The 25,374-nt window shown below is 42.7% G+C and overlaps 2 protein-coding genes, 1 long non-coding RNA gene and 1 other non-coding gene across 5 annotated transcripts; 1 reads left to right on the plus strand and 3 right to left on the minus strand.

Annotated features, from left to right (window-relative positions):
• Positions 1–1,755: 1,755 nt before the first annotated feature.
• On the minus strand, positions 1,756–14,783 carry LOC106568669 (ATP-binding cassette sub-family F member 2). The gene is made up of 15 exons (XM_014139193.2): positions 14,668–14,783; positions 13,310–13,488; positions 12,882–13,094; positions 12,236–12,418; positions 11,702–11,873; positions 10,731–10,826; positions 9,307–9,409; positions 5,026–5,121; positions 4,696–4,815; positions 4,135–4,224; positions 3,857–3,967; positions 3,544–3,606; positions 3,175–3,303; positions 2,626–2,829; positions 1,756–2,299 (listed from the first exon to the last, which is right to left on the minus strand). The coding sequence occupies exons 2-15, from the start codon at positions 13,443–13,445 to the stop codon at positions 2,183–2,185; spliced, it is 1,833 nt and encodes a 610-aa protein (XP_013994668.1). The 5' UTR covers positions 13,446–13,488; positions 14,668–14,783; the 3' UTR covers positions 1,756–2,182.
• Positions 10,403–10,516, minus strand: LOC123726953 (small nucleolar RNA SNORD89). The gene has a single exon (XR_006759060.1). It is a non-coding gene; the product is annotated as a small nucleolar RNA SNORD89 (small nucleolar RNA).
• A 1,355-nt stretch (positions 14,784–16,138) lies between the features above and the next one.
• Positions 16,139–17,172, plus strand: LOC106568672 (uncharacterized). The gene is made up of 3 exons (XR_001320371.2): positions 16,139–16,302; positions 16,829–16,973; positions 17,101–17,172. It is a non-coding gene; the product is annotated as an uncharacterized lncRNA (long non-coding RNA).
• A 624-nt stretch (positions 17,173–17,796) lies between these two features.
• On the minus strand, positions 17,797–23,753 carry LOC106568670 (phakinin-like). Of its 2 annotated transcripts, none has more exons than XM_014139195.2 (8): positions 23,124–23,753; positions 21,676–21,758; positions 21,361–21,517; positions 20,747–20,908; positions 20,269–20,394; positions 19,811–20,046; positions 19,328–19,410; positions 17,797–18,015 (listed from the first exon to the last, which is right to left on the minus strand). In XM_014139195.2, the coding sequence occupies exons 1-8, from the start codon at positions 23,565–23,567 to the stop codon at positions 17,993–17,995; spliced, it is 1,314 nt and encodes a 437-aa protein (XP_013994670.1). In that variant the 5' UTR covers positions 23,568–23,753; the 3' UTR covers positions 17,797–17,992. The 2 variants fall into 2 exon arrangements, with proteins under 2 accessions (XP_013994670.1, XP_013994669.1); XM_014139194.2 differs by having other exon boundaries at positions 20,269–20,397; positions 23,124–23,748.
• Between the last annotated feature and the right edge of the window lie 1,621 nt (positions 23,754–25,374).

Genomic DNA, 25,374 nt, shown 5'->3' on the forward strand with positions numbered 1-25,374 from the left:
TATAGCCTTGCTACTCTTATTTTCAAATATCTTTTTACTGTTGTTTTATTTCTTTACTTACCTACACACACATACCTTTTTTCCCCGCACTATTGGTTAGAGCCTGTAAGTAAGCATTTCACTGTAAGGTCTACACCTGTTGTATTTGGAGCACGTGACAAATAAACTTTGATTTGAATTGCACTCACATAGGTGTTCCTTTTGTCCAGGTGGGAAAGGGCAGTGTGGAGTGCAATAGAGATTGCATCATCTGTGGATCTATTAGGGTGGTACGCAAATTGGAGTGGGTCTAGGGTTTCTGGGATAATGGTGATATGAGCCATGACCAGCCTTTCAAAGCAATACATGTCTATGTAGCGTGGTTCGTTCTGCGTTGTGTACTTTTAAATAGGACACTGCCACAACTGGAGGTCTGCTTGTTGCATAATTTTTTTTTGCCCTGCACACGAAGAGACAACACACAATATTTTAGCCCTTGGCGCAGTCACAGCTCTCAGGCACCTCGCTAGCCGAAGGTCAGGCAAAAAAAAGAGAGTGCCAAAAAGAAATAACAGGTGCTGTGTGCACACATTCAGTGCACAACAGCACACCATACAATACAAGTAAAATGACATAACATAATTCTGACAAAATAAAAGACATACCTGCACACGAAGAGACAACATACAATATTTTAGCCCTTGGCGCAGTCAGAGCTCTCAGGCATGTGCACATGGAAACTTACTCAAAACACTGTCCCAAGTGCTCACAAGTTACAATAGGTACCCTAGTTATCGAGCTAGATATGAAAAAGTGTTTGAACACCAAAAAATAACATTAGCTATGCAGCTGTAATTAAATTTAAAAAAAACACTGAATTATTATCAACATCCCCTCTTGACCTGGCCTATTTGAATTGGTCCTTGTGTGCAACTTGATGCATAATCTAGGGGAACATCACACTGCTACATCTACAAACATGAGTGCTACGGGTCGGTAGTCATTTAGGCAGGTTAACCTTAGTGTTCTTGGGCACAGTCACTATGGTGGTCTGCTTGAAACATGTTGGTATTACAGACTCAAACAGGGAGAGGTTGAAAATGTCAGTGAAGACACTTGCCAGTTGGTCAGTGCATGCTCGCAGTACACATCCTGGTAATCAGTCTGGCCCCGCGGCTTTAGTGAATGTTGACCTTTTTAAAGGTCTTAATCACATCAGCTGCGGACAGCGTGATCAGTCTTCCAGAACAGCTTGTGCCCCCATGCATGTTTGTGTTATTTGCCTCGAAGCGAGCATAGAAGTAGTTAGTAGTAGCTCGTCTGGTAGGCTTGTGTCACTGGGCAGCTCTCAGCTATGCTTCCCTTTGTAGTCTAATGGTTTGCAAGCCCTGCCACATCCGACGAGTGTCAGAGCCGGTGTAGTACCATCTAGTTAACTGTTAGGCAATTTTGAACTAGCTATCACGGTAGCTTACATGTCCATGTTGACGTCGCTGGACTACAGATACAATTATTTGTAGTTGTCGTAAGCTAGCGGAATGCCAATGAGACAATGATTTTTACCTGCTACAGTTGTCAATCATGCAATTATGACCCAAATGCAAACACTTGTAGAAAACACTTCTGGTTTCTACCTTCAAAATAAAAGCGCCTATAGACAATGAGCTCCAAAGGCTAAAAATAAAATGAAAATGCTTAATGTATGCTTAGAACTTTGTCCATGAACTGATGAGTCAAAGTTATCACAGTCATGTAACTAAAAACAAAACAAGTCAGTTATTTTGCTCCTTTATTCATACAATCCCATTATTGCAGGTACAGTTAAATAATGACAAAATAATAAAAAGCTATTTTAGAGTAAAAGGAAATAAATTGGTACAGGCGGCTAACTTCCTACTATATCTGAACTGTGGAAAAATGCACGCGTTCTCTACCACATTGATGGATAAATTATTTATTTTAATTGAGAAATCAAGATACCATATGTATGCCTGTGAAGGGGGTAGCAATGGAAGGCAACTAGGTCGCACCACAACCTTCCAGCAGCCTATAAAAAGAGGCTTTAAAAGCAGGAGGAATTGGGCATCTTGAAATGGAGTAACATGCTTCGAGTTATATAGCCACGTGAAGAGGGAATGGGAAAAATGGGAGTCCACAGTCTTGGGACAGTGCAGTCTTGAATCTGGGGAGGTATTTCAATTTTCTATACACCATGAGAATTTTTGTCTATCTTCTTTTTCAAATGGTCTTTGTAAGCCAAGATGTCCCGGTTCCATTTGGTGATGGTTTGCTTTTCGCACACCCAGATCTCCTGGGCCACCTATGGAAAACAAAGGAGAAAGGGGGTTAAATAGGGACACAAAAACAGGACAAGCACATACAAGTGCATTAATCCCAGTTCTTCCAACAAATCATTTCAATAAGTAAACTAGAGCCATTTCTGATAAGCTCATTCAAAATGTTGACTCCACTGCTGTATACTAGTGGAGTTTAACGGCTCAGCACCATTGTGCTATTGGCATGGTCGAGTATGTTCAGACACTGTGGCCCACAAATGCATTGCCCTCATTAGGGTTGGAGTAAATTTCTGTTAATTTTTAAAGCAACCCTTTCAAACAAATCTGGTTCCAATTGTCCGATCCTCACCTGCTGGATGAGCCTGAAGTCATGGCTAACCAGCATCATGCCGCCCTCGTACTCGTTGATGGCGTCGGCCAGGGCATCGATGGTCTCGATATCTAAGTGATTGGTGGGCTCGTCCAAGAAGAGCATGTGGGCGTTCTGCCCGGCCAGCCAGGCAAAGCACACCCGGCACTTCTGCCCGTCAGACAAGTTTCTAATGGGGTTCACCTGGGGGGAAAAAAACCCAGAAACGTCACCAATTGTCAGAAGACAGTTCCCTCAATTCATATATAGGGGTTTAATTCAATTACCGACTTGGGTTGAATTTCAAATGACTACAACCCTGCCTGGGTTCAAATAGTTATTTATTTTCCATACTTAAGCTGTCCTTGGAGCTTTCGTGATACAAATGTAACAGTCCCAAAAGTACAAACCCCACTCCCCTGGCACAACAGACAGTCTCCAACGTTAAAATGACTTGAAAGCAAAACAAAATGTTATCTGAAGGCAGGTCTGCAATTGGGAGATAACAATATTTGAGGATCACAATTGATCACTAATGATCAAACTGACCTGCTGTTTGCCTGTCAGCCCATAGCGGCCAATGATCTTCCTCATCTCCTCCCTCTCCTTGATCTCTGGGTAACACTTCATCATGTAATCCAGGGGGGAGAGGTCGAGTTCCAGCTGCTCTGTTAGATGCTGGAGAAAATAGAGTAGGTTCAGCCATGTGAATCATGGAGATTTGTAAAAAATGTCTAACTTAACTTCAATCAAGTTAAATAAAAAAGTAATCCACTTCACAACCACGCACAAAATCAGTTGGTGGAACCACAGATTCACTCAAATTTGCAGACTACTCCAATGTTGGAATTGTAGAGCATACGCACTTAAATGATCTAAGACAGTTCAGGATACCAGTGTGCTTTAATGGAATGGTACCTGGTGATATCTGCCAATCTTGACGTGGGAGTTCTTGCGGATCATACCGTCAGTGGGGAGGAGCTGAGGACAAAGACAATGAGGAGACATTGGTAGGGATGGAAAGATGGCAGTTGTGGGATATCTGTTCAAAGAAATGCATAGGCAACTGAACAGGAAATAAAAACAACAGCTTACATTTGGTTTCTTATTGACCATTCTCACATCAGTAAAAATTAAACTATAAACTATTATGGTAACGTGTCATGGTATGGCTGAATAACAGGAGAACAATTCAAGTCTGCTAAATGACCATAACAATGTCAAGACTAACCTCTCCCATGAGGAGTTTAAGCAGGGTGGACTTCCCGGCCCCGTTGGGCCCCACAAGGGCCACTCTGGTGTCGAGGTCGATACCGAACTCAAGGTTCTTGTATATATGGGGCTGAATCGTCAAACAAGGGAAAACATAAGACAACAATATTGCGAAAAACATGATACAGTATAGTTTGGAGCTGGAATCTCTTTAGTCTTTCGTTTTAGGAACAGTTATAAAAAACAAAGTTGAGCAAAACATTCGTTAGGCAGAAGTGAGGTTGGACAAACGCATACCTGGTCATCAGAGTACTTGAAGCTGACATTTTGGACCATGATGACAGGAGGGGGAATCTTCCCACAGGGAGGAAAACAAAATGACAGGGTCTAAAAAAAAAGGAAAAGGATGAGTTAAGAGTTTAGGATGGTTTGCAGGTGTTATTCTTTGATTCCTGCCTTGTGATACCCTGAAGGAAGCTATGGAATTATGAATCCTCTTTTGCATTTTACTATTATCCTGGAGCTAACAGAACCTGTGGCGTCAGCTCTACACTCCTTGGCATGCTGCTTAGATCAGGAAAACTTGTCGGCCAATTTTTTGTCACCGTGCCCCTTCACGGAGAACACACTGCCTGGCAGGGGCACTATAATTCGGCCTTTTGTTGATATCATACCACAGCAGCAATAATAAGAGTACACCCAAACTCTGGTCACCTGCCTGCAGTAATATCCACTATAACTAAGGTCCATAGATTTCTGATCATGTGACTCCAAACTTGTTATACCAAAAAGAGCACCTGTTCCTAACCTATAGGGAAAAGCACAATCAGCCCTGTCAAAGTCACTAAACAGACTTACTTGGTCATTCTTAACACTCTCAGTCAGGCCCGAGGCCACCATCTTCTGCAGAGTTTTCTCTTTACTCTGGGCTTGGCGAGCCAGCTTGGCTGAGCCGTGCCCAAACCGGGCTATGTAGTTCTGGTGGGGTAGTAAGGAGAGAGAGAGAAGGGTTTAGAAAATTACTTATGTTTGATGAAGCAGTTCACTCCCAACACTTCCATCGGCCACAAGCTAGGTGGTTCCAAAATAACCCATCACCATGGGTGATGTATCACATTACTGGCGTCAGCCCGAATTTCACATACTACTTGTGTATGTGAAAGTGTCCTGAGAGAAAGGGGAGTTTACCTTCATGTGTTTGATCTGGTCCTGCTCCCAATTGAACCGCTTCATCTGGTTCTCTTCCAACTCCTCCCTGGTCTTAATGTACTGGTCGTAGTTGCCCTTTGAGGAAGTAAACAAATATTTGTTTTCAGATGATTGTGTACCATTTAACAATTAAAAAAAGGGATGTACCCCCACATCTTTCATTTACTTTGTTTTTATGACTTGAACATAGTAAGCTTTTAAATCATAGTAACTCACCAAGACAAAATAGACTATCACATGTAAACGCAGAGTTCAATACACATCCTGACAGATGGAATTTCATGACATCTAACCAAATTACCATTACCACCAATTGGTGGCGTCTATGCATGTCTAAAAAAGTAAGCGTATTGTGGTATCGTCGCTGGGAGGCTGCTATGATCCCATGTACCATCTCTTGTCATTGTGTAAGGTCAAGCAGCAGCACAAAAATAAGTGTACAAGACACCTGTCTGACTTGTGCCTGTGAGTGGACTGACCCATTGTGGAGGCAGTGGAGATGGCACAGTCCAAGACCTGTGCTACTGAAAAATTGTATATGGTGCAACAAATAAAAAATATTTTAGAACAAAAAGGCGCTTTCTCCCACGTTAGATACTGGTCGCAGTCCTGAAACGCATCAGTGCGCTGTTGAATTGGCGCCTTTTCCTAGACCATGTTCCTATGTGCGTAATAGCAAAGTTAACCACCACATTGGTTTGTCAAAAATCTGTCTGTTTTTAATCTAGGCCATGCATTAACTTTTTAGTGACAGGGGGCAGTATTCGAAATTCAGATGAATGACGTGCCCAAATTAAACTGCCTGCTACTCGGGCCCAGAAGGTAGGATATGCATATTAGTAGATTTGGATAGAAAACACTCCAAAACTGTTTGAATGATGTCTGTGAGTATAACAGAACTCATATGGCAGGCAAAAACCTGAGAAAAATCCAACCAGGAAGCATGGAAATCAAAGGTTTGTAGTTTTTCAAGTGATTCCCTATCCAGTGACTTAGGGTTCATTTTGCACTTCCTAAGGCTTCCACTAGATGTCAACAGTCTTTAGAACATTGCTTCATGCTTCTACTGTGAATAGGGAGAGAATAAGAGCTCCTGGAAGTAGACGACTGAGAGAATGACATGAGTTCAGTGGCGCGTGAGAGTTAGCAGTGTTCCTTTTCTTTTCTGAAGACATTGGAATTGTCCGGTTGGAATATTACTGAAGCTTTATGATAAAAACATCCTAAAGATTGATGCTATACATCATTTGACATGTTTCTACGAACGTAAATATAACTTTTTTTTGTACTTTTCGTCGTGACATTTTGCGCACGCTTCCTGCATTTGGAGTAGTGGACTACACGCGTGAACAAAAAGGAGGTATTTGGACATAAATGATGGACTTTATCAAACACTTATTGTAGACCTGGGATTCCTGGGAGTGCATTCTGATGAAGATCAAAAAGGTAGGTGAATATTTATAATGCCATTTCTGATTTTAGTTGACTCCAAAATGGCGGGTATCTGTATTGCTTGTTGTTGTTGTCCGAGTGCTGTACTCAGATTATTGCAAAGTGTGCTTTCGCTGTAAACTTTTTAAATCTGACGCAGCGGTTGGATTAAGGAGAAGTGTATCTATAATTCTTTGAATAACGTTTGAATATTTTATCAACGTTTATGATGAGTATTTCTGTAAATTGATGTGCTCATTCACTGGAAGTTTTGGGAGGCAAAACATTTCTGAACATTACACGCCAATGTAAAATGGGGTTTTTGGATATAAATATGAACTTTATCGAGCAAAACATACATGTATTGTGTAACATGAAGTCCTACGAGTGCCATCTGATGAAGATCATCAAAGGTTAATGATTTATTTTAGCTGTATTTCTGGTTTTTGTGACGCCTCTCCTTGCTTGGAAAATGGCGGTGTGGTTTTTCTTGTCTCGACGCTGTCCTAACAATGTTATGCTTTCGCTGTAAAGCCTTTTTGAAATCGGACAATGTGGTTGGATTAACGAGAAGTGTATCTTTAAAATGGGATATAATAGTTGTATGTTTGAGAAATTTGAATGAGATTTTTGTTGTTTTGAATTTGCCTCCCTGCTATTTCACTGGCTGTTGAATAGTGTGTCCCGCGGGTGGGACGCTAGCGTCCCACATTTCCCAGAAAGGTTAATAGAGGCTGTACATTTTGTTAGACCAGCCTCTCTGGTATTATTTATTTAGTGTTGTTTACACTGTCCCAAATTTTCTGAAAAATTATTAATATTAATCCACATTTTTTCCTTGATCTCATTATCATAATAATTCTAATATTAAGTAATGTCATTATTATTAGTAGGCTTAGTATAGCAGCCTTGTATAACCACCACCGAGCTGTAGGCCTAAGAGCGCATCTTGTTTAGTCTAAAATACCGTAACTTACTTAGGCCTATATTTCAATACTTATATAGGCTACTGTATCAATAAATGATTTATTTGTTCATGTCACACAGCATAAGAGTCATTCATGATTTGAAATGCAATCAAGCATTTAATTTAAAAATAAAGCAACCATTGAATAATTAGCGTAAAACAATTGGCGTAAACCGTTCCATTTCGGAAATTGAATTCACGAATGAATGCAACTTTAGTATTTACTGTAATAAAGGCTTAACAAAAAATGACAGATACGCTTATAATCTCTACATTTTTATTTATTTAGGGGGTAATTTATTTAGTGTTTGCTTGTCTGAAGTAGAGGACCTCATAAGCTTTAGACCACACCATCTACCAAGACAGTTCTCATTTATATTTTTCATCAAGGGTCTCTGTACTTCGCTCCGTTCATCTTTCCCCTCGATCCTGACTCGTCTCCCAGTGACCACCGATGAAAAACATCCCCACAGCAAGATGCTGCTGCCACCACGCGTCACCATAGGGATGGTGCCAGGTTTCCTCCAGACGTGACCCATGACATTCAGGCCAAAGAGTTCAATCAGAACAGAGAATATTGTTTCTCATGGTCTGAGTCCTTTAGGTGCCTTTTGGCAAACTCCAAGCGGCCTGTCATGAGTCTTTAACTGAGGAAAGGCTTCATGTGGCCACTTTACCATAAATGCCTGATCGGTGGAGTGCTGCAGAGCTGGCAGAACCTTCCAGAAGGACAACCAACTACAGAGAAACTCTGGAGCTCTGTCAGTGACCATCGGGTTCTTGGTCACCTCCCTGACCAAGATCCTTCTCCCCCAACTGCTCAATTTGGCCAGCTGCAGAAATTTTTTGGTACCCTTCCCCAGATCTGTGCCTCGACAGTAACCTGTCTCGGAGCTCTACGGACTATTTCTTCGGCCTCATGGCTTGGTTTTTGCTCTGACGAGCACGGTCAACTGTGGGACATTATATAGACAGGTGTGTGCCTTTCCAAACCATGTCCAATCAATTGAATTTACCACAGGTGGACTCAAAGTTGTAGAAACATCTCAAGGATGATCAATGGAAACAGGCTGCACGTGAGCTCAATTTACAGTCTCATAGCAAAGGGTCTGAATACAAATGTAAATATGTTTTTTTCCCCTCTCGCAAAAATGTCTAAGAACCTGTTTTGCTTTGTCATTATGGGGTGCTGTGTGTAGTTTGATAAGGGGAAAATATTTATTCAGTTTTAGAACGAGTCTAACGTAACAAAATGTGGAAAATGTCAAGGGGCTGAATACTCTCCGAATGCACTGTAAATAACATTCACTCCCTAATAGCTAAACAGTTACCTACAGGGTACAAGATATGTTTTGAATTGCCAACCTAGTGAGTCATATATTTCATAGGCTAGGCCTACCTGATGCTGCAATGTCCGACTTTCTCTCCTTGAGCAACGGCCCACTTGTCTCGCACACATGTAGGTGATGCACACAAACACAGACGTGTCATTCCGATCCTGGCAGATGTCGCTTTAAATTTTATTGATATAATATTAACTGCCTGAATAAATTACACCAACAGAAATTAATGTTCAAGACTTTTCAAAATTCTCAGATTTGATCATTTTCCAAAACTTATCCAAGCCTGGAAAACACCATTTTAAAATGATGACTTTCACAGTATTTTCATGACCGTACAAATCCTGTAAATGGTGGAAGTCTGAGCTTTAACTGGGTCCATTTGGGTAAGTTTAGTGAACTAGTGATTATTTATCAACTGAGGGCAGGAAATGCAACTGCTCAGACCTGGAGAATTATTGTAAACCATACAAACATCTTGTTGGTCCATGGTGGCTCATGACAGAGTGCAGTTGCTCTTACCGTGTAGTATTTCAGCTTGCGCTCGTGCAAGTGCATGATGTTGGTGCACACGCCGTTGAGGAAATCTTGCGAATGGGAGATCAGGACCAGAATACGTTTGAATCTGTAGAATAGGAGAAAGGTTGAAACTTCGGACACTTCTAAATAGTAACAATGACAATTCTTGAGTTACACGACCAATAGGCATTATCCGTACAATGTCAGGGACCAAAGTCAAAAGGTAACTGCCAAAGTAATGGAAACACTTGAATAAATGAGGGCTACAAAGAATATGGAAAGCATGTGCGGTTCCAGAGCTAGCTAAGCAATTAACATCCCATCCTGCTTAGGGTCATCTATAAAAATGCTGGGCAGGCCATTATTTTGGTTACCACGGCTATGCCTTGCCTGGCTACCCAAATGCCTTGCTCTGGCCAAACGCTACGCACACGGACATGAGTTTCTCCGTAATAAGTCAGGATTTGAGTACCTCTAATGATTTATAGAACGAACACATTCTTAGTTATTCTGAATAAAGCTGCATTTAGAAAAATATGTCATTGGCTGTGATACCGATTGGTTAGAGATAATCCAATCGCTGATGACAGTTTTGTACAACACCCCTCCTTTTGACATCACCACAAACGACTAACGATGGCAGTCACTGACTGAAACATGTGGTTAACATAGAGCAACGGAGGAATTCAGTGAGTCACCAGGCAAGGCTATGACCCCCACAGGGCACGAGTGGTCACTGAATGGTTTGATGAGCATGAAAACCATATGCCATCTCAGTCACCAGAGCTCAACCCAATTTAACACTCATGGGAGATTCTGGAACAGCACCTGAGACAGCATTTTCCACCATCACCAAGAAAACACAAAATTATGGAATTTCTGGCAGAAGAATCCATCCAATAGAGTTCCAGACTTTCTGGCTTGTGGTGGCCCAACGCCCTATTAAGACACGATGTCAGTGTTCTTTATTTTGGCAGTTACCTGTATATAGCTAGTTAGCGCATAACTATAAACTCCATGAGCAATGTCTAAAACAAAATCGGTTATCTTGGAAGTAACAAACCCTGTGGCATCAGCTCTACACTCTTTTTGGAATGCTGCTTAGATCAGATAAACGCTTCGGTCTAGTTTTTGTCAACGCGCCCCCGCACCGAGAACAAACTGCCTGGCAGGGGCACTACAATTCGGCCTTTTGTTTACATCATGTCACAGCAGCAATAAGAGCATGTAATAGCAGATAAGAATTAGTAGATCATGTAAATATTGCACGATTTTCCAGTTTACCTCTGGAGATGTCACTTTAATGTCATAGAAGAAACCTGCCTTCAACCAATCTAAGGTGGCTTTTCACATGAAAAGTGATTATACAGGCCCAATTGTTTCTATAAACGTCATGTCCGACGTCTCACACGTCTAAATGGCCTTACTGGCTAAGCTCTTCCTCCAGCCACACACAGGCATCCAGGTCCAAGTGGTTGGTGGGCTCATCCAGCAGCAACATGAACGGCTTCAAGAACAGGGCCCTGGAGATGAGGAACGCACAAACCCAGGTTAGTAGGTCTTCAAAATAAGTGCTAAAATAGGCTTATTCACACCCTCACCAAAACAACAGGGCATTTGTAAATGAAAAACACAATTCACAGGTACGTCTTATTGGAGGTTGTGAATTAGATGTTTTAAATATAAAACCTCTTAAATAGTTATGACTAAAGGCATTTGGGCAAAGTGAAACTCAAGAGTGAACAGAACGGCAGGGATCAGATAAACTTTTGTCACTGTGCCGCTGCACTGAGAACATACTGCTTGTTGGCGGCGTTATCATTCGGCCTTTCTTTACATCACTCCAAACAGTTCTGAGTCAAACGCCTGTGCATCATTAGAATATAGTTGGTGTCCATATTTTGTTAGGATTCGACCAGTCAAGTTAGGACAGTCAAAGATAAAGTGGGAAAGAAAAATGTTTGTGGCTTGATGTTATTTAGCCAACTCCAAACAATCCAATTCCCCATCGCTCTTCATGTAGATTGCCAGTTTTCTGGACAGGTGTAGACAGTTGAAGCGAGGATTGAGAGAGTCTAGGAAAAAAGATTGCGCTCAAGGCCTGTATTCATATAGTGTCTCACAGTAGCAGTGTTGATCTAGGATCAGTTTTGCTTTTTACATTATAATGAATGAACAGGGGCTTGGGGCAGAGCTGGGACCATATTCGCAGAGTAGTGGTGCATATCTAGGATCAGGTCCCACCTGTCCATTATGATCCAAAAGTTAACTGATGCTAGATCAGCGTGCCTACACTTTGAACCTTTATGAACAAGGGCCCAGATCCCAAATATGCACTGAGACGCTTTATTAGTATAGGTAAAGGTTTGTCTTTGTATTGTAAAGGGTGGGTTTGTACCTGGCCAGAGCGACGCGCATCCTCCAGCCGCCGCTGAAGTCCTTAAGCTTCTTCTGCTGCATGGCGGCGGTAAAGCCCAGGCCGTGGAGGATCTGGGAGGCCCGCACCTCAGCCTTATCTGCGTCCAGCTCCTCCAGGCGCTCATAAAGCTCCATCAGCTTCTCACACTCGGCTTTAGGGGGGAGAGAAAAAGGAGAAATAGAGAGATGAGCGTTTGGGTGGAGGACAATGGAAAAGAGGGAGACGAGCAGGATAAGAAGAGAAGATAACAGTTGGGGTGGGTGGAGAGAAACTTTTACTCTACGGTGTTTATTTTAACTGGTTGGAGCAAAATGGAATCACAGTTATTATCCCACCAATTAAGCCTTTGTGCCCTTGTCCCGATGCTACATCATCAAGGGAACACATTATGCAGGGCTATGCGGGACATGGGAGGTAGTGTACCACACCTAGGAAGGGAAGCTGCCACAGTGAGCACAGTTCCCATGGTAATTCACAGTACTACAACCAAACCACCATTATAAAGCAACTCACAGTCCTCGGATGCCAGGCGCTCTGCCTCCTTCTCCAGATGGATCCTTTCCGCATCCACCTCCATGACACACTGCAAGGCCGTCTTCTCACTGGGAGACATCTCACGGGTCAGGTGGTAGATGTCAATGTGCTCTGGGATAGGTACCTCACGGTGGCCAATGGCTGCCAGCAACATGGATTTACCTGGAAAGAGAAAGATTGGTAAATGTGTCATTTAAGTGTCCCCGTAGAGCTCAAATTTGTATTTGTAAATAAGGTGGGGATAGTTCAAATAAACTTCTACACAGAAGAAAAGGGTCTACGGCTGCTGTTCTGTTATAAATGTTATAAGAGGCCAATACATACACACAAAAAGTAACCCTACCCCAGCTAGAGGTTGCTCCTGGGAAAACTAGGGCATATTATGTCCTGAGGAGATAAAGGCTGAGTTGGCTGAAAGATGTCCCGTGTGGACAGGTGTGACTAACGAAAATGACCAATGGCGTAGCAAAACGAGGTGTCCCAAAGGCACTGTTCATTAGAGTACACCATAAAATGTTTTCCAATGAAAAGTCTTAACGGATAAATTCTTACCCAAAACGCATTCAAAAGCGCTTACTTCCTCTTTGTGCCTACTGAACACACCCCATGTGATGTAGCCACTTACCGGTGCCATTGAGGCCAATGAGGCCGTAGCGGCGGCCCGAGTTGAGCTCCAAGCTGGTGTCCTGCAGCAGCTCCTGTCCATGGAAGGTGAGCGACATGCTGGTGACGTGCACATCTGTGCTGTTGGGGTGCGAAGCCAGCACGCCAGTCACCGCCCGCGCCTCAGTCTTCTTCAGCTCAAACTCATCCATCTCCTTGGTCAGGCTTTCCACACCTGTAATTCAGTGACATGGAGGGCCATTTAGTAAGAAATTTCTCCAAATGAAGGGTTACCCATCTCTACTTACATTAATCTGCATACCAGCCTATCCATTTAACATGAGAGAACAACCACCTGGAATACAAATACATTTCTGAAACCTGAACTAGCAGTGAAGAGGATTTAAACTTGAGCCCTTCTTTAGTTGCTCTATGATTATCAACTATTACCGTTGCTTATGGCTCCATTCTCCTGACCTTCATCTGGTTTCTCTCCCTCTCCATCCTCTGTTTTTTTTGTCTTCTGGCGGGATTTGGCGGCTTCCTTCTTCTTCTGCGCCTTCTTCTTGGCCAGGTCTGAAGGCATGGCTGCTGCTGACCTCGACAAAATTAAACTTGAAGACAGAGAGCTGGGGGACAAAGCAGGGAAAACTGGTTCAGTAAGTAACATTGTGTTGCCTGCATCTGGATTATCAGGAGTATCTAATATGGTAAGCAGTCATCACGTGAATCAAAAGGCTGGTGCCATTTCGGTTTGTTTGATACACCTCATTACCACTACCAAGACAAATGGAAGTAATATCAATTTGGTTGGAAAGGGTCGCCCGTTTGTTATCTTCATTCATGAAGTATGTTGCTGACCAGCCAAATGACAAATTAAATGTACCTAACCCTCTTAAAGCTCTGCTTGATCTGGCTTTTGTCGAACTGCTTTCAAGTCCTCCCTTCGTTGTCATTCATATGAATCACAATCGAAGACGATACGTAAAGAAATTGCTCATCCAGCGATGGTTAGACCGAGGATAGATTTTACGCGCAGTTACCTAATCATATTGCGCAACTAGCAAGCGTTAGTTAGGAAGCTAATCATATTGCGCATTACATTATAAATGCCAGCATCCTTTACCTGGTCAGTTGAGTTAGTCATCTTCCAGCATAACAGTAAACGCTGAATAACTGGGGTAGCTAGCCAGGTGGCCTAGTATGGCTAATCTCACGTATCGTCCTCATACTCCTTTCCTGCCATTTAATTTACCATGGTTGGCTACATGACTATGTTATATTCGCTCAGAACTGTAACTAACGTTCGCTAGCTATCAGCATTTAAATCAATTTGCCAACTGCAAATTAAAGTTAGTTACCTAGCTGTTAAACTGGCATCCTGGGCCATTGTACTTTAGTGACTGAAATATTTAGGCCCTACCAGTTAGCTAAAACTGGCTAACCAAATTACCTCCGAATCTCGAGCTAGTAGCTAAGCAATTTGATCACAAATCCAGGAAGTCCGTGTGGGCTTTGTTATCTTTCGATTTGTCAGATGCCAATCATCCCACTGGATAGAAACCCCCAAATGATTTTAGAGTCACAGACGCCGGTAAGATAGCTGGTGGCTAATGCCGAGAAACTCGTGGTCCTCTTTTCATTGCATTGTGTAGTAACTAGAAACTAAACGTTAGCTAGCTAACGTTATCAAACAATTCCAAACTAACAGATCCTGCCAACAGTTTATCAGATACAGTTTTACTAAATCCAACAAGATTTAAACACTATTGGTGACTATGTTAGATATTTACGGTATATTTTCTTACCGGTCTTTTTCCACTTCACCCGCGGCTGCGACGATGTTGGAAACGCACAAGAAAGAATGAGCTCGTTGTCGCGTGTCCCAATGCCGGCTCACCGACCAATGAAATGCCGAGTTGTCTTTCCAGACCGGCATTCGCATTTTAATAAAGGGCGGGTTAAATAAGAAGGCTTGTGGGAAATTGTGTTTTCTGAACGTTATTATTAAATAAAGACCAGAAATGATTCATTATTGCAACATCATTGACAGAGTGGACCTCATTTTTCACAGACCGTTCATGGTTACCGCTTGTCAGAAATGTCACTTTTTTTTTATTGGAACACGGTTTAGGCTACATAGAACTCCAGTGAAACAAAAATAATGATTGTTATTCATTAGGCTTAAAATAAATAATTGTAACTATTGAGCTTATTTACACATCTAAAGACTCAAGCAGGGTTGGGGTCAGTCAATTCCATTTAAATTCAGTCAATTCAGGAAGTAAACTGACAATTACAATTTTTCTCATATTGAGTAAAATCTCAAATTCAGTTACTATATTGGTTTGGATCAGTTTAAAAAATATATGACAAGATGACAACATTCAATCATAACAACAGCAAATACATATAATCCGTAACCAAATACATCTATCTAGATTTAGAAATTGCACTATGGCTTAGCGGTCAAGGGTTAACCCTTGCTTAATAAATCAGACTGTGATACCAGCTTTCTGGGGACACAGTTTAAATTAAAGCACAGCAAAAATGTGGATAGTTTCCTTACAAGCAAGAATGCTGAATAAAATTACATTTGAACTTACTGTACTGGGTGTCTGAAAAATATCCACAGGAAAGTATTATTTACCCAACTTTTTGGAGCGCCTGTACTACAGTTGAGATTTCTGTCACCTGGCACATGCACAAATGAATTGAACCATTTTAACACCTGCAAGACTTCAGTTAGAATGCATGCATCGCATGCCTTAGGTGACACGCAAACAAATCGTGATAACCACACACAGAGACCTGCATTTTGAAGTCGATTTAGTAATACCATCAGAACCCAAAATATAAGCTTGTTTCACTCCATTGTTTGTAAACAATATAATTAAACAAACAGTGTAGGCTATATCCTCAAAACATGGTTAAAACTATCATTTTGATCTCATATATGATCTGTCCTTGCATCCATAGCTTTGTCTATGAATTTGAGAGTGGTTACAGGCTGGTTGAGAGTAACCGCTTGTTTGAACTGCAGATTGACCCTTTAAGTTTCCGTTCTGACGGTCGAATATACACTTTCTGAAGCTAGGGCATACGTTGCATATTTTGATTTGTGATAAAATATTGGTGTTAATATGTTAAACATAAATTCAAGGAAGTTTTCACTTGTCAACATACTGCTTTTCCATGGCATTCTACCTTAAAACAACCACATCACAATATTGCTTCCTTCGTCACAAAAAGGAAGGGCTTAGAACAGGTCCCACCCAAGACATGCCTATTTAGATTTAAGGTTGTCTTGAACACAGCAGACTCCTTCCGCCACAAGCTTTGACAGAAGAGACAAAATGCAGCGGGTATCTTTGGCATTGGTCATTTTCACCATTGCAATAATTACAATCCAATCTGTGCCAATAGAAACAAGTGGTGAAATGGTAAGCTTGTTATATGATTTCTTATTCACTATCTTAAAAGGTTTTGGGGAGTAACATTGTTCTTTGGGATTGATTTTGATGAGTAGACTAACATTGGTTAGCAATCCTTTGATTCTTTGACTCTTGGATCAGAGGAAACCTTTTTAATGTGGGACATTCATTGCATCATTTCATTTCGTTTGCTTTGGAATAGGATGGTAACATGTAAGAGCTTTGACATGTAGGGGCACTAGCTATCGAGATTATTTAACAGTTAATCATAATCATCAAAGGGTTAAAAGCACAAAGGTCCCCTGAATGCATGTCCCGCCAACAAAAAGAAATACAAAAAAGCAAACACCTGATCATAATCAAATTTGCAGATGTTCTTATTTTCCCTATAGTCCCAAGCTTAACTCCAGATCTGTGTGTTAGTCTTTACTTTCACATGAATTGTGCATTGATGTCAATGGGAGATTTGGGTAAACTTCTGAATTATACCTATAGATATAGTAAACAGTAAGTGTTGGTTCACTGTCCTCCGCAGATTGAGAAAACACAACATGTCAGCATGAGCCCGTTTCGCAGGAGACGGGGGACTGATGACTCATTCAAGAAACCCTCACGCTCCTGCTCTGGCTGCTACTCTGTCATAGGAGACCCCACTGCAACATGATCATCACGCTAGTGAGGTGAGCCATAATTTCACAGCCCATAAAGTACCCTCAGATCAGTAGGACTACATGTACTGTATTGAAATGTAACTTAAGTTGAGCTGTTTATTAATACTATATACAACCACCTTGACTCACCCTGCAGGAGCTGGTTTCACTTTTCCAGGGGACAAATCAACAAACGCGGAATCACCAGAAACTCCACTCCAAAGAGCAAGAAGAAAATACTAAACCAAGGAACTATCCTCAATGTAAACATCATCACTGGCACCCCCTGTTTTCTAAGACAAATGAATGACACTTTCATATGAATCGTGCATTGTATTGATGAACGCTGGCTGTGTCTTGTGGGAGCGCCTGCTGAAATGTCCTTTCCCCATCCTCATTTTGACTCATAAGGGCAAGAAGTACAATTTAGGCATGTCATTATCAATGACTTCAATTTAGAGCTTTACACATGCTGAGTCACAGCCTGGTTAAACCAGACTGAATGCTGTGCTAATGATTGTTTCAGGTCATGTTGAGCACAAGTCTCAGTGTGGTTTAAGCAGGCCAGCTGAGTCATAGGCTGGTTGAGGCACAAGTGGTATTTAACAAATGAGTCATTGAAACCATGCCACAACTCCAAAACCATATTGGCTAAGTTTGTAACCAATTAGCGGTTTTAACCAATCAGCATCCAGTATTGGACCCACCCCTTTGTATAAGCTTTGTTAATGTATCAACAAAGTAGTCTTATGTGCCATAACTGAAAGCAGTGTCCCCAAAAGGAAAATTCCAATCTAACCCCAGTCTATTTGAATAAAGAGGCCTAGTTGAAAAAAGAGGACCAGATGCTTTCTTGCAGAGGTTTCAATTTTATTACACTCTTTAGTAAGAACATGGTCTCTGAAGGAAACTGCACAGATACCTTGGAGATCAACGGTGTGAGAGCTTCATGTTCATTGGTGTTATTCCAAACCCAAGGACAGTTGATCATAACTTGAGCTCCAACATTAAGAAGTGGCCTTGTCCCCAAATGGTCCTCAGTCTTTCCACTAGTAACTAGATGTGTTGGAACCTGATAAGACAAAAAATGCATAATAAGTAGTTCATTATACCAGAATAGTATCGGACCCCAGTAAGACTAGCTGTCACCATTGGAGTCGGCTATTGCGGACCCTAATAAATCAAATCAAGTATAAAGGACTTGAACAATGTTTAATAAAGATATATAATTTACAAATAGTATGAAGAAAGGTGAGAATGTGTTTCTGCACTTGCAGAAATTATTTCCGTCCTCAATGAAACAACAACCTACTAGTATGGTGGACCAGGAGTGACAACATTTTTTTTCAAATAAATGTGAACATAAACCAATGATTAAATTAGAAAAGTAATTGACTATTAATGCGTTAATAATGTACTTCTAAATTAATAAACAAATAATAAACCATTTGAAAACTGATGAGGAAATATATACATTGATTTCTATACATTTTCATTATTCATGTATACATTTTTCTAAAAGATTTCTCACTCCTGGTCCTCCATAATTACAAGCAACCTAACAACAACTTACCCCTTCTGGTTTCTACAAGGGTGACTAGCACTTGGAAGATGCTCCAAAAAACAGGGAACAACGTCACACATCGCTCACACGCTAGTCAGCTTTCACATGCAGGTGTGTGAAATGTTTGAGGAAATCAAAATCATTGTCATCTGTATGTGGATATGCTTTAGGAACAGATACACAGGTAACTGCCAAGATAAAGGAAACACCAACATAATGTGTTTTAAAAGGGTGTTGGGCCACAATGAGCCATCAGAGCCCCAAGAACAGCTTCAATGCACCCTGGCATAGAGTCTACAAGCCTGGAACTCTATAGCAAGGATTCGACACCATTCTTCTATGAGAAATTCCATAATTTGGTGTTTTGTTGATGGTGGTAGGAAACGTTGTCTCAGGCGCCGCTCCAGAATCTGCCATAAGTGTTCAGTTGTTTTGAGATCTGGTGACTGAGACACACACACCCTTTAAACCCCCTATGCTCCTTTGACACCCCTCTTTCAAAGTCACTGAGATCTCTTCTAATAGCCAAAATAATGGCCAACTGGACATGACCCTAAGCATGACGGGATGTTTAAATTGCTTAATCAGCTCAGGAACAACACCTGTGTGGAAGCACCTGCTTTCAATATACTTTCTATCCTTCATTTATTCAAGTGTTTTCTTTATTTTGGCAGTTACCTGTATATGTGAATATTCTAAACAATCAGGCTGTTTTAAGATATTGTTCAATTGAACTTGCCACCACAATAGAGGTATTTTAATATCATGATGAGTGCCTTGCTCCTCCTCGGTTTTTGAACGGGACTGTAGTAGACTTTACCTTGAGGTGCTGGGCCGCCATGGGGCTCCGAATGGGGAGGAAGGGGAGTTTGTCCCCCCTCAGGCTCTGATGCACCTGTGCACCTGTTGAGAGGAACATGTGTCAAAGGAGGTCATGCAATCTCACCCATTGGAATATATTGCGTGGAGTTCACCTTGATATCCAGTGCTTGACTTGAGCAGGATTTCACCTGAGCTGAGTACCGGCACCTAAAATGTTCTACTGCTTGAGCTCCTGTTCCTCTTATAGAACATTAGCTCACCTAAATATAAACAGTACCGGCTCCCAAAATGAGTACTGGAACCTATTTCAGTCCAAGTCAAGCACTGTTACTATAATAGCATAAACAGAAAACAAGTTTACAACCAGAAAATTATATCATTAAGAAGTCATGTGCCAATGGTATTTTGCCTGCTGGGCTATTAATCTTCTTTTTTGATATTGCCTTTGCCTCAGAGGTTATCTCTAAAGTTAGCTACTCACATCGAGGGGTGGTAGCGGCTCTCCTCCCCATCCAAGATGCCGTGGTAGGTGCCGATCTCCAGCTCCAAGCGCATTTTGTTACCTAGCAACGTCTCATAGTCACGGCGTTGCTGTTCAATGTCGCCGCGGACATCGCCCAGCTCTGACTCCAGCTTGCCAATGACGGATCCCAGGTTCTGCAGCTCGATGTCATGCCAATGCTTGGCGTCGTTCAGGGAGTTCTCCAGACCGCGCTTCTGTTGGAGCAAGTTGACACAGTTGATGCAGTTGACACCTACGAAACACACACACACACTTTGTGTTTCATTCGTTCCATTCCAACCATTCCAATTAGCCCGTCCTTCATATTTCTACCTCCACCATTCTCCACTGACATACACACTATTGGTGGTGTTGGGCTGTCCCCAAAAACGTTGCCCTATATAGGGACACTGTAGAGGTGACGGCACAATAAATACCAGTGCTCTGATGGACTCAGTTTCGGCCTGCAGACTCTGGATTTTACAACCAGCGTCGTTATACTCCGTCTTCAGACTCTCCAGCTCCTCCTCCTCATGACTCAGCTTACTGCTCACACCCTCCTCCTGCTGAACACACACACACACACACACACACACACACACACACACACACACACACACACACACACACACACACACACACACACACACACACACACACACACACACACACACACACACACACACACACACAGCCGTCAAGCTATGTCAAATAAGCAGGTGTATTCCATTTGTTTTGACTGGCCCCTAGTAGACACAATAAACCTCAAGCTGACCTCATAATAGATAAACAACTAACGACAAATGTAAATACATTTCAACTACACATTGATCTATCATAAGTAAATATCGATTTCTCCCCTTTTTACTCAGATGTTAAAGGTTGTACGTTTGGGGAACTACAGTATGAACTTACCTTGTGTTCCAGGTAAGCATCGGTCTCGGCACGGTTCTTCTCGATGACTCTTTCCCAGTGGGAGCGGATGTAGGCCAGTATCTGGTCCAGATTGGTCTCAATGGGAGAGTCCGGCTCATCCACCTCACGGCCTGCCATCTGTTTGTAGAGCACCCTCACGTCCTGGAGGGAGCAGAAGAACACCTGGAAAAAGGGCCTTTGTTCCACCCCAACACTAATACACCGGATTCATATAATCAATATGATCCTAATTATCTGATTTCAAATAACAACCAGCTGGATGAGGTGTGGGCTTCCACCCTGGGTTGGAGGTAAATGCTTGTCAGTGGACAAACCCCACAAGGAGGAATCCTATGGAAATGCTAGCAGTTAGGGTTTCAAATGTGCTCCATTTATTTCTATGCTGGGTAAATAAACTAAACAAATACACAAGAACTGTCTTGGGGATTCAACTAAGTGGGAAATTGTATTTTGTTAGATTGTATGTTGACGGGAATATCCCTTTCTCTAATATCCCCCTCTGAAAACCCGACAAGGAACCCTATGACAAAGTTAGCGGTTTGCTGGTAATCTGTTTTTTCCAGTATGTGCTCCATCCTTCATGCTTGACTCACCTCCTCGTGGTTGCGGGCCAGGTCTCGGAGCTCAGCCCTCATGCTGTCCATCTGGCTCTCCAGGTCTGACTTGGTCAGGTTGGCGTCGTCAATCACCTTGTACAGAGAGCTGATCTCCTCCTCCACCGCTTTCCTGAAGGGCTGCTCATTCTCATACCTACAGGATGGAGAGAAAGTGAATCTCAAAAGTCAAAGTGTTCTTCTCCATGCTCTTCTCGATTCCCCAGGTTCTGACATTTTGGGAAGGAGGTGAGGAGAGAGGAGCTGAGGAGAGAGGATGTGAGGAGATAGGATGCGAGGAGAGTGTATGCTCACCGGTCCTTGAAGTCCTCAGCGTTGGCCTGCACATTCTCTGTCTGCAGCATTAGCCTGGCATTGTCAAGGATGGACTCACTAACCTATGGGGGAGATTTTGCAATATTTCAGTCTGTCCACTAGGGTGCATGTATGCGCCTTTACAATGTCTTATTACAAGGCTTATGGTATGTTAAGTCTCTCTATGCAGGTCATTTTCAATGGACTCAAAATAGCTGTTATTAAGTGAGGATCATTATGAGATGATAATAAGACCAGACATTATAAGCAGGGATGTAGAGGAGGGTAAACGCAGGTAGACATCATTTACACAACTTTTTTATTTTGCACGAGTGTTTACCCACCTATCGCTGTAAACTGCATACAGGGAGTGTTACTTTATACACCGCGAAAGGTGGTCAGCTTTTACCCACCTATTTTGTTTACTCACTACATCACTGATTATAAGGGGGTCATGCATGCCTGTGCCAAGTCTTGGAGTGCATTATAATGGCATCACAATGCATTGCACCTCATCTATGGAAGACTGCTATACTTCAACATTATTTCTTAATTGGAAATCCAGTCGCCATCAGACTCCCTCTCAAGACTGGCTGGCTCTAGAAGTTCCGTGGGTCTCCACAGAGTCCGGAAGATTGGATTTCTTTATTGTGCCCCTAGCGCATGGAATGACCTGCAGGCCACTTTGAGGCTAGACTCTCTGGTCTCGAGGGGTCAGTTTGGGACTTTGATGAGGAATGTGGTGATGTTTTGATAGAGGTATAATTTTATCTGTCACTTTTGAATTTGATTTGTTGTAATGTGTCATTGTAACTGTATAGTACTGAGGCTGATCATGTTGATGTATTGTTCCCAGAGCAGCCTTATAAATGAGACCCTGGTGTCAATGGGTTTCCCCTGGTTAAATAAAGGTAAACAAATTAAAATATGCTAACAGTCTCACAGTGCAATAAACAATTGAGGATCATGAACACTGCTTCAATGTTAGACTCCCCATTCCAAAACTGTCACTTTTAAATGAACGCACTATCCAGCGCAAATCCTGCCACAATCTCTAGCTCCAATCACCCACTCAATCAATGCTTCAACCTACTCCCATCTGGTCGGAGTCATAGAACAGTAAAATGCTGCACTGCAAAATGCTGCTGCAAAATCTTAACTTAATTCTAGGACTTGTGAACAATTCAACAACTCCCTCTCTTATTTACCTGTACCTAGTTGTCTTCCCAGTCCTTCTCTACCCCTCCTCCCGTTCTTTCTCTTTCCCTTCTTATCAGTCTGTACCCTCTACCCATCATACTCAACTCCCTCCTCCCTCTCCCTCTTCCTGTAGAAGTCCTCCTAGTCCTTCTTTACCCCTCTCCTCCCTGCTCTGCATTCTCCCCCTTACCTATCTGTAACATCTCTACCCATCATCCTCAACTACCTCCTTCTCCCCCCTTCCTTACCTGCCTGTAGACGTCCTCCCAGTCCTGTCTGAGGGGACCCCAGGCTCCGGCGCTGAACGCCTTACGATCCAGGTAGTGTCTGATCTGCTCCTCCAGCTGCTGGTTGAGCAGCTCCAGGGCGTGCACCTTGTCCCTGTACTCCATCAGGCAGCCGTTAAGGCTCTCAGCACCCCCGGGGTGCTGCCTGCCACCAGCCCCAGCCCCATGCGGCATAACAGGCACGGCCGTGCTCCTCAGCCCCTGCAGGAACACACTACTGATGCCCAGGGCACGCCGCGACACGCGCGTGCCCAGGCTGGTGCCGCCCATTGGGGCTGTCCCCACAAAGACGCCCCGGGGGGCTGTGGTGATGCCCGCGGTGCTAGTCCTGGTGCTGGCGCTACCCGGGCGCTCTGCAGCGGAGGGCTGGCCCAAGAAGGAGGATCGACGTCTTGGCAGAGGCATGGCCCTTGTTCTTGGAGAATTTGGGTATGAGACGAGAGAATGCGGGAGCGTGTGCGTGTCAGAAGAAGGCTAGTCACCATGCATAGACATCATTGAGTGGCTTGAGAATCTGTTTGGTGACCTGTGGTGTCAAACAGCCGGTGTCCCTGGGCGCATGGCTCTTTATTGTGACCTGGGCTTCTGGAAAGCAGAGGGGCTTATTGTTCCCCTGTGGTGTTTGTGTTGTCATTGTGACAGTGGCCTGGTTCAGGTTGGTGGATTGGGGCTCTTTGTGTGTGGGTGCTGGTTGTTTTTTTTGGCTGACTCAGCATTGGAGTCCTCTCAGGAAAACTCCATTGAGCGCTGGCTTGCTCACCCTATCCCCAAGCACAAACTGCCACCGGTGCGTCGTCTGACTAGACAAAATCTGACTGGAGATGCTTCTACCTCCTCTTTTTGCATGTGTGCATGAGTGAGTGAGTTTGTGTGTGTGTGTGTGTGTGTGTGTGTGTGTGTGTGTGTGTGTGTGTGTGTGTGTGTGTGTGTGTGTGTGTGTGTGTGTGTGTGTGTGTGTGTGTGTGTGTGTGTGTGTGTGTGTGTGTGCGTCAATTTATATGTGAAAACTTCCTAAATCAGGTCATGCAACAGTGTGGAGAGTATGCCCAATGGCTGTAAACATGAAAGACTGGAGAAGGGGCCAGAGGAATGTTCAGTATGGCCTGTTTTTTAAAGTCCAAAGTTGGGATATGTTTGATCAAAATACATTGAAGGCCCAAGGATTTATTAAATAATTGTTGTATATTTTAAATAGAAATGTTGTTCTAATTTCTATTTTCAATAATATTTCAATGATATTCTGAGAGCCTGATTATATTCATATTTTCAATGATATTCTGATTTAATCTCTTCAGTTTGTGTTGGAAAGGAAAGGGTTAAAACCGAGAAAAAAGATTGAATCAGGATTTTGCTTATTAGTGATGTGATGGTGATGTTGGCTATCTAAGCTCATGTGTAGCAACACATCACCGGGTCCAACGGTTGTCTCACACTGAACTGTTCATGTGCAGGCCGTCAAGTTAAAGGCACTTCTTCGATATAAAGTAGTTTTTGACCAAAATGAAAACGTGTCAGTTTGTCACTTTCACAAGGTTGGAGTAATATCATGACCAACTACTTAAGACATTGGCTCAAATCTAGGTCATGCCTTTCGATTTCGAGAGAATTAACAGCTAAGGAATATTTGTTCATATGTCTCATTGACTTCTCAAAACCAAAACCCCGACCTGGTCTGCTTCTGCTTCCTGGGAAGTCTTGTGATGTTGCACCTCTGGGTTTAGAAACTCAGTAGATACATCTATAGATAACTCACCACTGACTAGGCAAGGGTAGGCAACCCTGTTTCTGGAGTGCTGCAGGTACTGCAGGATTTTATTCCAACTAGGCACCACACCTGACCAACTGATCTAACTGATCAGGTCAATGATTTCCTAAATTCAAAACACCTGGTCTTCCAGGTCGGTTAAATCAAAAACATGAAGTGTCTGCGGCACTCCAGGACCAGGGTTGCCTACCTCTGGGCTAGGCCCTCAGAAGTTTGATAGAAGGCTGTCTTTCAACTGTATTAGGGCAGACAGTGGAATCAACCAATCACATTTTGACTTATAATGGGTGGGACCATTTTTACAAAAACATATGGAAACTTCTGCCTTCACGAAGGCCAACAGATCACTGCTCAATACCGAGCAGTAGTTTTCCCATGGTCTAAGCTAGCTAGTTTTTGTTGTAGGATAGTGTGCGGCGGCTGCAATAGCTACAGGTGTTATCAAAG

Source organism: Salmo salar, chromosome ssa14 (genome assembly GCF_905237065.1).
Source record: "Salmo salar chromosome ssa14, Ssal_v3.1, whole genome shotgun sequence".
Classification (NCBI taxonomy): Eukaryota; Metazoa; Chordata; class Actinopteri; order Salmoniformes; family Salmonidae; genus Salmo; species Salmo salar.

Bases quoted from the DNA above. Each gene is read 5' to 3' on its own strand.
- LOC106568669 (XM_014139193.2), bottom strand. From the start codon at position 13,445: ATGCCTTCAGACCTGGCCAAGAAGAAGGCGCAGAAGAAGAAGGAAGCC. The intron at 11,874-12,235 runs GTGAGTTGCTTT...TCCCCCCTAAAG, and splicing joins GCGCCTGGCATCCGAGGACT to CCGAGTGTGAGAAGCTGATG. The intron at 4,816-5,025 runs GTAAACTCCCCT...CTACCCCACCAG, and splicing joins ACCAGATCAAACACATGAAG to AACTACATAGCCCGGTTTGG.
- LOC106568670 (XM_014139194.2), bottom strand. From the start codon at position 23,567: ATGCCTCTGCCAAGACGTCGATCCTCCTTCTTGGGCCAGCCCTCCGCT. The intron at 21,759-23,123 runs GTAAGGAAGGGG...TCTCCCCCATAG, and splicing joins GGGAGGACGTCTACAGGCAG to GTTAGTGAGTCCATCCTTGA. The intron at 20,909-21,360 runs GTGAGTCAAGCA...TGCTCCCTCCAG, and splicing joins TGGCCCGCAACCACGAGGAG to GACGTGAGGGTGCTCTACAA.